Below are 14,225 nucleotides of genomic sequence, written 5' to 3' on the forward strand. Positions count from 1 at the left end.
TCACATTGATGTTTTTGGAATCAGCATCAACTCTTCATTTTTATTTACTTCATTCTCATTTCTTCTCCTTGTCCTCAGTGTCTGGGTTTTGAGCATGGTTCTCAGATATTCTGACTGAGTTCTGATCCTTAGATTATTCCAAACTGCATTTCAAGGGAAGGCTTTTATTTCCTCTTTCAGAAAGTCATCAGCTCTAATAGAACTTTATATAAAATGATGCATCTTATTCCAGAAAGAGCTGTTCATCTTCCAATCAATATATGGGGCATTTCAGAATGTGGAAACGATGCTTTATTCAGAGCAAATTGAAAGCCAGGGAAGAACTAAAATGGATTTATGGCTTATGTTTTTACCCTCAGTTAAAGTTTTATTTGTTTTATTTTATTACTCAATATACAGAAAGCTCAGAGATAAGTCTAATTCAATTGGTTTGACTTTCTGAGCCTTGTGTGTGTGTGTGTGTCTTTGTGTGTGCATGCACACACATGTGCACGCACATTCCTTTGTTTATTATGTAATATTTACCTATATTCTTGGCTGATGGCTCAGTCACAACGCCTTTTGAAAAGTGAACAAAATATAAATAATTCTATGACGGGGAGAGGGCTGGTGTCTTCTTAAAGGTTTAATATATCTGAGACGCCCCCCCAGGAATTTGCATTTTAATATATACCCTAACAAATTTGCTCCCTGTTTTAGACAATCACTACTATAGATAGCCTGAAATACTAGGTGAAGATTTCTGAAATGCTTGGAAGAGTTTGACCCCCAGGAGATAAGGCTTCAAGTTCCTCTAAGAAGAAAGATGTTCAGGATATAGGGCTTCCTACTGATGAGGAGACAGATAAGTCCTCTTATGAGCATGGCCTTCCAGGTAGTACACATTTAATTTCACAGTTATTGAGCACTTAATATATGCTCTTCTTGCTGCTCATACATGTGATTTTATTCAGTCTCACTGAATTATTATGACAATTTTTTAGTAAAGGCATTGATATCCCCCCACTCTACAAATGTCATAGCATGTTATTTATTTATTTTTTGAGACAGGGTCTCAAAAAAAGCATGCAGTGGTACTATCATTTTACCCAGGCTGGAGTACAGTGGTACAATCATGGCTCACTGTAGCCTTGACAAGTGGGTTTAAGCAATCCTCCCATCTCAGCTTCCTGAGTAGCTGGCACCATAGACATGCACCACCATGCCCGGATAACTTTTGATTCTTTGTACAAAGATGAGGCCTTGTTTTGTTGCTTCAGCTGGTCTTGGACTGTTGGACTCAAGCAGTCCTCCCACCTCAGCCTCCCAGAGTGCTGGGATTATAGGCATGAGCACTGTGTATGGCTGCCTATTCCTTATACATTTTACAATTGACTTCACTTAAGACAAACTTTTCCCCTTTGACAGAAAGTCCTCTTCAGGATAGAAATAAGTGGGGATGGTGGGGGCATGGTAAATATTTGGTTATAAGTTACATAAGCAGCTAAGGCAAAAGTGACGATCATGATGATGGTAGTAATCTGAAAAAAAGCTGTTTGTTGGGTATTACTAGGTGCTACATGCTTTATAGATGTTACCACAGTCTTCACAATCCTAAGAAATAGTGTTACTATCATTCTCATTTCACAAATATCTTGCTTTGAATCACAGATTCAGTAGTCTATTAAGCCTGGATACAAACAAGGTATATTAGTGTCTTTCACACTCCTATAAAGAACTACCTGAGACTGGGTAATTTATGAAGACAAGAGGTTTGATAGACTCACAGCTCTACAGGTTGTACAGGAAGCATGGCTAGGAGGCCTCAGGAAACTTACTATCACCGCAGAAAGGAAGGTGAAGCAAGCACATCTTACCATGGCGGTGCGGGAGACAGACAGCACAAAGCGGGAGGTGCCACACACTTTCAAACAACCAGATCTTGTGAGAACTCACTCACTATCACGAGAACAACAAAGGGGAATCCCGCTCCCATGATTCAGTCGCCTGCCACTAGGCCCCTCCCCTGACACGTGGGGGTTACAATTAGAGATGAGATTTGGGTGGGGACACCCCCACTAGGCCCCTCCCCTGACACGTGGGGGTTACAATTAGAGATGAGATATGGGTGGGGACACAGAGGCAAACCAAATCACCAGATTTGATCCTAGAGCCCAAGTTCCTAAGTACTACATCCTATTGCCTCCCATTTCTAAAAGCTTGCAGAATTTCAACAGCAGCAGACTGCTGCCTCTCTGAATATAAATCATGATGGGAATAATTTTAAACTAAAAATCAGGACTAAATTAGTAAGTGAGAAAAATATCTGAGATTCAAGCTAAGAAAGAAAAACACCGAAGAGTCTGAGAATAATTTAATGAAGTGCTTGACATAAATGTCAAAGTTATCTGCCTTATCAATCCTTCGTGGGTGGCAAATAACAGATAAATGAAATGCTGTATGCATGAATGTCCTTATATTCTAATATTTGAAGTTTCAATACCAAAATGCAAAAGTAGTCATGCACAGTGTCTCAGTCAGCCCATGGCTACGTTATGCACATCACAGTAGGTGGCTTGCCCTGGCATATGGGAGGCAGACAGCAGCCATGTACCTCACACAGAACTGGGAAAGCTCAGTGGGTGAATATTTCTTTTAATAGTGAAAACAATGTTTAAGGATAGGGAATATAATCATAACAGCTTAGACCACATCATGAGGATAAGGTACAAAGCTGTATAATAACAATAGCAGTAATTTTTAAATGTAAGAAATTTATAGTTAATGCCTTTAAAAAAATTATTAAAATTCCTGAAGCAAAGATATTCAAGAATCATTCAATTTTGCATCTTTAAAAAATATTTCTGTGTGTAGCATGATAACATTTAAAGGCATTGGATTAAAATGAAAAAAATCTGATGATTTTCATTGGAAAGATACAGGAATGAGTAAAAGATTGTACCAATTCTGTGAATTACAGTAAGAGTTATCATTTTTTATTACTTATTTTCTTAATCTTTATTGAAATTTAGCTTACATTTCTAAAGAGTGGGGCATAATGTTAATCTTCTTTGTAAATTTCTTCTGTACTGTCTTTAAATGTACACTATTTTCTTATATTATTTTAATGTGTTTATTTTATTTTAGGCTGTTAATTCTGGTCGGCTCCAAGCTTTTGATTGGGGAAACTCTGATCAGAACATGATGCACTTTCACCAGGTACAAAAATAATCCTCATAATCAGTTCCATGCTGCAAATGAACTAACAAAAATAGTATCCACTCATTAAGCACCTGCCACTTCCATTTACCACACTGGATATTGCTTATTGCTGTTCTCACAAGCTGCTTATTGGGTTCTTGCCATGTGCCACATCATTATCTCTAATTCTTACAAGGACATTGCAAAATAAATATTATTATCCCTATTTTTTTCAGAGGTTCAGAGAGGGTAGGTAAATTACCAGAGTTATTCAGCTAGTAAACAACCAGAGAGAGGGGCTCAAGATGGGCAACTAGACACAGCCAGGAAGAGCTTCTCCCATTAAGAGACAAGACCATCAAGAAGATTGGAACACTCTGAGCAGATCTTCAGAAGAAAGGCATTGAGAGTGAATGGAGGTAGGATGCTGAGCCTGGGCTAGAGGGAGGATACTGGGAAGCCTGCCCAGGGTTGCTGAGCACCAGGACTCATTCCAGGCCCTGAGTAGCTCCTGGGGAAGAGGTGAGTTAAATAGGAGTGCAATGGCCCGCTCTTACTATGGACATAGCTGCAGGACACCCCACAACCCCCATAGACATTTGAGCTAGTAGGCAGAGCTGCTTGGAGAGTTGGCAGGGACAGGACTCTCACCTGTGCAAAGCCAAGAGAGTTTGGTGCAGGAAGAGTTGCAGTGAAATACGGCCAGGGACATCCATTCCCCAAGGCTTGCCAAGCTCCTCTAGGTGGCATTGGCCTTTGTTGACTGTTGAACCTAAACAGAACAGGGCTATCTTACCCATGGGATGGGGCCAGTGTGATCTCAGCACATCCCTCTCTGCTGGCCTCTCTCAGGTTTCCTGCCTGGCTGCACCTGCTTGCAGCACAGCCTCACATGCCCAACTGGGGTGCTTCCCCAGTGGTCACTGCCATACCTCCTTCACTGGCAGATTCTGCCTAGCCATAGGAGAGCTTTTGCAGATGGGCCCCTACCAGTGTGAACATACTTGCAGTCTCCCATGACTGCTTTGCAAGCATGCATGTGTGCAAACCTTACCACCACCACTGCTACGATGAAGTGCTTTTGCCCCACCTCCCATCAGAGTGTTGTTGCCAGCATATGAGGAACATCTCAGCCTCTCCAGTACAGTAGCGGCCAGAGAACAAAGCTTTGCACATGGTCCCACCTACCAAGGTTATAGCACACAGCCCAGGAGTGCTGAGCTGAGCCCTGGCACCCTGAAGTCATTCAGAAATGAAGCCAGTCAACTAAACACAACTTATATCAAGGGCTTCAAAGAATATAAGAGCAAAAAGCCTCATCCAAAGGACAGCAACTTCAAAGATTAAAGGAATATCAGCCAAAACAGTTGAGAAGGAATCAGTGCAAGAACTCTGGAAATTTGAAAAGGCAAATGACCTCTAAATGACCACACTACTTTTTCAGCAATGGTTCTTAACCAAATGGAAATGATTGAAATGACAGACACACAGTTCAGAATCTGGATAGCAACAGAGATCACTGAAATTCAGGAGAAAGTTGAAACTCAGTCCAAGGAATCTAAGGAATCCAGTAAAATAATTTAACAGCTGAAAGATGAAATAGCCATTTTAAGAAATAACCAAATTGATATGATAGAGCTGGGAAACTCACTACAGGAATTTCATAATATAATCAGAAGTATTAATGGCAGAATAGTATGGCAGAATTTTAGGAAAAAATCTCAGAGATTGAAGACTGGTTATTTCAGTGAACCCAGTCAGACAAAAATAAAGAAAAAGAATTTTAAAAATGAACAAAATCTGGAGAAAATATGGGATTATGTAAAGACACCAAAACTACAGCTCTCTGGCATTCCTGAAAGAGAGGGAGAGAGAGCAAGTAACTTGGAAAACGTATTTGATGATATTGTCCATGAAAATTTCCCTAACCTCACTAGAGAGGTCAACATTTAAATTTGGGAAATTCAGAGAACCCCTGCAAGATAGTATATAAGACAACCATCCCCAAGACACACAGTCATCAGATTCTCCAAGGTCTATGTGAAAGAAAAAATATTAAAGGCAGCTAGAGAGAAAGGGCAGTTACAAAGGGAACCTCATCAGGCTAACTGTGGACCTTTCAGCAGAAACCCTACAAGCCAGAAGAGATTAGGGGCTTGTATTCAACATCCTTAAAGAAAAGAAATTCCAACCAAGAATTTCACATACAAACTAAGCTTTATAAGTGAAGAAGATATAAAATATTTTTCAGGCAAAATTGCTAAGAGAATTTATTACCACCAGACCTGCCTTCCAAGAGGTCCTTAATGGAATGCTAAACATGGAAATGAAAGACTGTTACCAGATACTACAAAGGCACACTTAAATACAGAGACCATTGACACTAGAAAGCAGCTACACAATCAAGCCTACATAACAACCAGCTAACAACACAATGACAGGATCAAATCTACATATATCAATATTAACCTTGAACGCAAACAGGCTAAATGCCTCACTTAAAATGCAAAGAATTGCAAATTGCATAAAGAAGCAAGACCTAACTGTATGTTACCTACATGAAACCCATCTTGCATGCAATGACACTCGTAGGCTCAAAGAAAAGGGAGGGAGAAATATCTATCAAACAAATGGAAAAGAAAAAAGACCAGGGGTTGCTAATCTTGCTTTAGACAAAACAGAATTTAAATAAACAATTATCAAAAGGAACAGAAAAGGGCATTAAATAATGATAAAGGGTTGAATTTAACAAGAAGACAACTATCCTAAATATATACGCACCCAACACAGGAGCACCTAGATTCATAAAACAAGCCCTTAGAGACCTACAAAGAGACTTAGATAATCACACGACAACAGTGAGAGACTTCAACACCCCACTAACAGTACTAGACAGATCTTTGATGCAGAAAACTAACAAAGATATTTGGAACCTAAACTTGACACCTAACCAGATAGACTGAGCAGACATCTAGGGAACACTCTACCCAACAACAGCAGAATACATACTCTTCTCATGTGCACATGGCACACACTCTAAAATCGACCACACACTCAACCATAAAGCAATTCTCAACAAATTAAACAAAAACTGAAATTATACCATGTACACTCATGAATCACAGTACAATAAAAGTAGAAACCAATACCAAGACAATCCACCAAAACTATGCAATTATAAGGATAGTAGACAACCTTCTCCTGAATGACTTTTGGGTAAATAATGAAATACAGGCAGAAATCAAGAAATTCTTTGAAACTAATGAAAACAAAGATACAATATACCAGAATCTCTGGGACACAGCTAAAGGAGTGTTAAGAGGAAAGCTTATAGTGCTAAACACCCACGTCAAAAAGTTAGAAATATCTCAAATTAACAACCTAACATCACACCTAGAGAAACTAGAAAAACAAGAGCAAACCAACTCCAGAGCTAGCAGAAGAAAAAATAACCAAAATCACGGCTTAACTGAATGAAATTGAGATGCAAAGAAACACACAAAAGATCAACAAAATCACAAGTTGGTTCCTTGACAGAATAAATAAAATTGATAGACTGCTAGCTAGACTAATAAAGAGAGAAGATTCAAATAAACACAGTCAGAAATGACAATGGGGGCATTACCACCACCCCACAGATACACAATAATTCCTCAGAGACTATCATTATCACCTCTACACACACAAACTGGAAAATCTAGAAGAAATGCATAAATTTTGGGAAGCATAACACCTCCAAAGATTAAATCAGGAAGCAATTGAAACCATAAACAGATCAATAACAAGTTCCAAAATTGAATCAGCACTAAAACACTACCAACCAGAAAAAGCCCTGGACCAGAATGAATTACAGTCGAATTTTACTATACATGTAAGAAGAGCTGGTGCCAATCTTACTGAAGTAATTCCAAAAAATCGAGGAGGAGGGGCTCTTCTATAACTCATTTTTTTTGAAGCCAGCATCCATCATTTTGATGCCAAAATCTGGCAGAAACACAACAAATAAAGAAAACTTCAGGCCAATATCCCTGATAAACATATATGCAAAAATTCTCAATGAAATACTAGTGAACCTAATATAGCAACACATCAAAAAGCTAGTCCACAACAATCAAGTAGGCTTTATTCCTGGGTTGCAAAGTTGGTCCAAAATATGCAAATCAATACGTTTGAGGCATCACATAAGCAGAAATAAAAACAAAAACTACAAGATTATCTCAATAGACACAGCGAAGACTCTTAAGAAAATTCAACATCCCTTCACGTTAAAAACCCTCAACAAACTAAGCACCAAAGAAACTTACCTCAAAATAATAAAAGCCATCCCAACAAACATATGAAAAAAAGCTCAACATCACTGATCATCAGAAAAAGGCAAATCAAAACCACAATGAGATACCATCTCATGCCAGTCAGAATGGCGATTATTAAAAAGTCAGGAAACAATAGATGCTGGCAAGGCTGTGAAGAAATAGAAACACTTTTACACTGTTGGTGGGAATGTGAATTAATTCAACCATTGTGAAAGATAGCATGGCTGTTCCTCAGGGATCTAGAATCAAAAATACCATTTGACCCCACAATCTCATTACTGGGTATATACCCAAAGGAATCTAAATCATTCTACTATAAAGATACATGCACATGTATGTTTACTGCAGCACTGTTTACAATAACAAAGACATGGAACCAACACAAACGCCAATCAATAATATACTGGATAAAGAATATGTGGTACCTATATACCATGGAATACTATGCAGTTATAGTACTATGCAGCCAATGAGATAATGTCTTTTGCCAGGACACAGATGCAGCTGGAAGCCATCATTCTCAGCAAACTAACACAGGAACAGAGTATCAAATATCACATGTGCTTACTCATAAGTGGGAGTTGAACAATGAGAACACATGGACACAGAGAGGGGAATAACACACACCAGGGCCTGTTTAGGGTTGGATGGTGAGGGAAGGGAACTTAGAGGATGAGTCAATAGGAGCATCAAACTACCATGGCACATGTACACCTATGTAACAAATCTGCACATTCTGCACCTGTATCCCATCTGAGGCGGGCGGACCACTTGAGGTCAGAAGTTTGAGACTAGCCTGGCCAACATGGTGAAACCCCATCTCTATTAAAAATACAAAAATTAGCTGGGTGTAGTGGCAGGCACCTGTAATTCCAGCTACTTGGGAGGCTGAGGCACCAGAATAGCTTAAACCCAGGAGGCAGAGTTTGCAGTGAGCCAAAATTGCGCCGTTGCACTCCAGCCTAAGCAACAGAGCAAGACTCTGTCTCAAAAAAAAAAAAAAAAAAGAAAATAATAATATTAAGTGCCATTTATAACAAACCCACAGCCAACATAATACTGAATAGGCAAAAGCTTGAAGCATTCCCCTCGAGAACTGAAACAAGACAAGAATGTCCACTGTCACCACTTCTATTGAACATAGTACTGGAAGTCCTAGCCAGAGCAATCACACAAGAGAAAGAAATAAATGGCATCCAAATAGGAAGAGAGGAAGTCAAACTATTTCTTTTCATGGATGATGTGATTCTATATCTAAAAAACCCCATAGTCTCATTCTAGAAGCTCCTTACACTGATAAATAACTTCAGTAATGTGTCAGGATACAAAATCAACATACCAAAATCAGTAACAATGTCCAAGCTGGGAGCCAAGTCAAGAACATAATCCCAATCACAACAGCCACAAAAAGAATAAAATGTGAATACAGCTAATCAGGGAAATGAAAGATCTCTACAATGAGAACTTTAAAACACTGCTCAAAGAAATCAGAGATGATACAAATGGAAAAACATTCCATGTTCATGGATGGGAAGAATCAATATCATTAAAATGGCCATACTGTCCAAATCAATTTACGGATTCAATGCTATTCCTATCAAACTACAAATGACAACTGACACAGAATTAGAAAAACTATTTTAAAATTCATATGAAACCCAAAAGAAGCCTGAATAGCCAAGGTAATCCTAAACAAAAAGAGCAAAGCTGGAGCCACTTGACTTCAAACTATACTACAAGTTTACAGTAACCAAAACAGCATGGTATTGGTACAAAAACAGATACATAGACCAATGGAACAGGTTAGAGAACCCAGAAATAAAGTTGAATACCTACAATCATTTGATTTTCAACAGAGTTGACAATAACAAGCAATGGGGAAAGGACTGTCTATTCAATAATTGGTGCTGAGATAACTGGCTAGCCATATGCAGAAGATTGAAACTGAACTCCTTCTTTTTACCGTATACAAAAAATAACTCAAGATGGATTAAAGACTTAAATGTATAACCTACAATTATAAAAACCCTAAAAGAAAACCTAGGAAATACCATTCTAGACATAGGACCTGGCAAAAATTTCATGATAAAGATGCCAAAAGTAATTGCAACAACAACAAAAAGTTGACAAGTGGAACCTAATTAAATTAAAGAGCTTTTGAATAGCAAAAGAAACTATTAGAGTAAGCAGACAACCTAAGAATAAGAGAAAATATTTTCAAATTATGCATTTGACAAAGATCTAATATCCAAAATCTATAAGAAACTTAAGCAAACAAGGAAAAACCAAACAACACCATTAAAAAGTGGGCAAAGAACATGAACAAACACTTCTCAAAAGAAGGCATACATGCATCCAATAAGCATATGAAAAATGGTCAATATCAATAATCATTAGAGAAATGAAAATCAAAACCATGATGAGATACCATCTTACACCAGTCAGAATGGCTATTATTTAAAAGTAAAAAAATAACAGATGTTAGTGAGGTTGTAGAGAAAGAGAATGCACATACACCACTGGTGGGAATGTAAATTAATGGAAAGCATTAATCAGCCATTGTGGAAAGCAATGTGACAAATTCTCAAAGAACTTAAAACAGAACTGTGATTTGACTTAGGAATCCCATTACTAGGTATATACTCAAAGGAATATAAATTGTTCTATCGAAAAGACACATGTACCTGTATTTCATTGTGGCACCATTCACAATAGCAAAGACATGGAATCTAGATGCCCATAAGAAGTGAACTGAATAAAGAAAATGTGGTACATATACAACATGGAATACTATGTAGCCATGGAAAAGAATGAAATAATGTGCTTTGCAGCAATGTGAATGCAGGTGAAGGCCATTATCCTAAGTAAATTAACACAGGAACAGAAAACCAAATATCACATGCTCTCATTTATAAGTAGGGGCTAAACATTGAGTTTACAGGGACACAAAGAGGGGAACAATAGATACTGGGGCGTGCTTGAGGATGGAGGCTGGGAGGAGAGTGAGGATTGAAAAACTACCTATTGGGTACTGTGCTCATTACCTGGATGACAAAATCATTTGTAAGCAAATCTCCATGATATACAATTTACTTATGTAACAAGCCTGCACATGTACCCCCTGAACCTAAAATAAAAGTTGGAAGGGGAAAAAAAATCAACCAAAATATGACCCAGGATTCCTGGATTTAAAGTCTAGTCTTCTCCACTACACTTATTCCTTCTCAAAAAAACAAAAACAAAAAACAAACAAACAAACAAAAAACATGTTTATTTTTAAAGCATATTCTCTGACTTCTTATCTATGTTTAATAACTAAGACTGCCTAATAGTTCTTTAGGATGTCATTTACTAGCCACTTTAAAAAATACCATTATTTGAATCATTAAATATATAAGTAAGAAGTATCATTTTTAGGAAGTAGTAGTATCTGCCAGGGCACACTATTCCCTAGCAAATAGTACTACTTTCGATCTGGTGTGTCACCAGATCTATGAAAACTTTAAGAGAAAGTTTTATATTAAAGGGAAATGTGTATTGTTACTGTTATTTTATTCCCAAGTGTGTGAGGAAATCCAATAATGATTTTGGCTTCTTGCCAATAGACTGAGCTTAAACTGAAAAAGTAGTCATCAATGATACTTGGGTTTTTCAAATCTAGGATGTAGAAATTTGGGGGAAAAAATTTTTTCTTTCTTTCTTTTTTCTTTTACCTTTAAAAATAAAGTCAGGGTCTCACTATGTTGTGAAGGCTGATCTTGAACTCCTGGGCTCAAGCGATTCTCTTGCTTCAGCCTCTCAAAGTGCTGGGATTACATGCTTGAGCCACCATGCCCAGCCAAAAAATTTTTAGTGTGGGAATTTTTAATGTCACCATAACAACTACTATAACAACTGTAATAATGAAAATGTATAACTCAATTCTAACTGATGTGAAACATCTGACTTTTCTCCACAGCTGCTATTGTTAGATGTACGCAGCAGGAGTGGGGTGGGGATATGCCACACACACACCATTTCAGAATATGGTTGTCTCTTGTGAGGAAACAGTGGTGACTAGATGTACTTAGTTCATATAATTTTTCCAATGGCCCCCTCACCGCAACCTCCACCAAAAGATATTATATTCTCAATGGCTGTGGCAAAGCATTCTAGAGAGGCCTCTGGCCCAGTTTTAGTCACATGCCTATCTCTCATACAATCACTGTGGCCTGAAGAATGGAGGACGAACTGGCCAGACCTGGTTACCTGGACCAGAGATTGTGTTGAATCAATACAGGAAAGAAGCAGTAAGGGAAAATTTGTTGAGAGTGTATAGAGTACTATAGTCACTAGTTATTTGTAACAGACTGACTCCTTTTTAACATCATACTTCAAATATCTTTCATGCATTGGTCTCAATGCTCCCTGAAGAGTCTGCTGATTCCCAAATATTAATAATGCCGCTGAGCCCAGATTTGTGCCTAGGAGAAAGGATATTTATCCTATCCGACATTTTGCTTGAAAAGGTCACATTCTGAGATCAAATGCTGACTAAAAGATGATCCCCCATGGAAAAAAGAACTCTCTTCCTCTAGAATCTTTTCTTATTTTCCCAAATGTGCAAGTCAGAAACACAATCATTGTTTTTTCAATTCATAATTCATATTGGTGCACAAAAGTGGTTTCAAGTATTTTTAACATTTTAATGCTTATATACCATTAAGTGTAAACTAATTGTACACTTGTAGCATTTAAAGAACTTGCTCAACAGCTGATAGTTAATGTTACTTCTACAATGTAATTTTCTGTAAAAACTTTTTTCTCTCTCTTTTATTGCATTTAGCTTACACCTCCTTTATACAACATTACTAAGATGGAAGTTCCAACAGCAATATGGAATGGTGGACAGGACATTGTGGCTGATCCCAAGGATGTCAAAAATTTACTTCCTCAAATTGCCAACCTTATTTATTACAAGCTGATTCCACACTACAATCATGTGGATTTTTACCTTGGAGAGGATGCACCTCAGGAAATTTATCAAGACTTAATTAGATTGATGAAGGCATATTTACAAAATTAAATGTACTTTCCTTTCTCTAAGCAAGTGGATTTTCATAATAATAATGAGATGAACAGACACTAGAATGATCCCCTGTGATTTCCATCTTCTAGTATCTATGCCTTTGTATAATCTCCTCCCCTTCAACATGGGTGGGATATGAGACTTTGTTCAAGTCAACAGAACTGGCAAAGGTGTAAGATGTCACACCCTTGATTAGGTTATGTCATATGGCAAAGGTGATAAGATGTCAATCCTGATTACATTATACAAGAAGTCGGCCAGGCTTGGTGGCTCACGCCTGTAATCCCAGGACTTTGGGAGGCTGAGGCTAGAGGAGCACTTGAGGTCAGGAATTCCAGGCCAGCCTGGCCAACATGGTGAAACTCTGTCTCTACTAATAATACAAAAATTAGCTGGATATAGTGGCACACACCTGTAATCCCAGCTTCTTGTAAAGCTGAGGCAGGGAAATCACTTAAACCCGGGAGGCAGAGGTTGCAGTGAGCAAAGATCATGCCACTGCACATCATCTTAGCAGATTGGAGCAAATGATTCTCCTTGTTAGCTTGCTGGAATAAACAGATATGTTGAGAAAACTGCCTTACAAGGAACTGAGCATAGCTTTTAGAACCTGAGGGTGGCCTCCAGCTGATAAAACAGCAAAACACCAAGGCCTTCAGTCACATAACCACAAGAAAATCAACTCTGCCCAAACCTGAATAAACTTGGAAGCCCATTCTCCCCTAGTAACCCTCCATTGCACGAGCATCCTGGTCAACACCTTGGTGGTAACCTGGGGAGATCCTGAGCAGAGGACCCAGTTATACCATGTCTGGACTACTGACCCACAGAAACATGAGATAATAAATGTATATTGTTTTAAACTGCTAAGTTTGTGGTAATTTGTTATCAGCAATAGTAAACTACTACTACTATTTGTTATTATTGTATAACAATTACATTAATTATATATTTGATTATATTAATTATATAACATGATATATAATTTATATTATATATAATATATTAAAATATAATTATGATGTATTAAAGATGAGATAACAATGTATAATAAATATGTAATATACTGCATATATGTTATAATAAAATTATATATAATATTAAGATGGTAATTATTATTCTGTCTCTTTGGTTAAAAGTTTGATAGATCTAAATTCTTGAGTAAATATATTTTAAAAAATATTTTCACATATTTTCTGCTAATTCAGTCACCTCTGTCACTGGAGAATTTGTTCTATAGATTGATTTTTCTCCTGGTTATGGGTCCTGCTTTATTGTATGCTTAATAATTTTATACTGAATGCCAGACATTGAATTTTGCATTGCTGATTGCTGAATTTGTTTTTATTTCTTTACATAGGGTTGGAAAACAATCACTCAGGCACAGAGTCAATGATCAATGAATATATGTTTGGTGACTGGGAGTGTCAAGTGTTATGAAGCACTTGATTGGGCCCTGCAGAAATTGGGGTATTTTACAACATGTAATTAACATAAGCTTGGCTAAGACTCATTTATGAAGAATTTCCTGGCATAAATAAGGGGGCTGTAGACATGATGGGGAGGGTATTAAAGGATATCTGAGTCTTGGCAGGGGAAGGCTGGCTGGCAGGGCACCAAAGGCTTCACAGGGAGACACCTCTTTGGTGACTATGGCATATTAG

At 37.8% G+C, this 14,225-nt stretch overlaps 1 protein-coding gene across 1 annotated transcript in view; it reads left to right on the top strand.

Moving 5' to 3' along the window:
• LIPK (lipase family member K) overlaps positions 1-12,884 on the top strand; it is a 29,791-nt gene extending 16,907 nt beyond the window's left edge. Inside the window, exons 8-9 of the mRNA XM_010379616.2 lie at positions 3,127-3,198; positions 12,319-12,884. Coding sequence (XP_010377918.1) covers positions 3,127-3,198; positions 12,319-12,558 — 312 coding nt within the window. The 3' untranslated portion in view covers positions 12,559-12,884. The remainder of the gene's footprint in view (positions 1-3,126; positions 3,199-12,318) is intronic.
• Positions 12,885-14,225: the final 1,341 nt, after the last annotated feature.

Source organism: Rhinopithecus roxellana, chromosome 11 (genome assembly GCF_007565055.1).
Source record: "Rhinopithecus roxellana isolate Shanxi Qingling chromosome 11, ASM756505v1, whole genome shotgun sequence".
Classification (NCBI taxonomy): Eukaryota; Metazoa; Chordata; class Mammalia; order Primates; family Cercopithecidae; genus Rhinopithecus; species Rhinopithecus roxellana.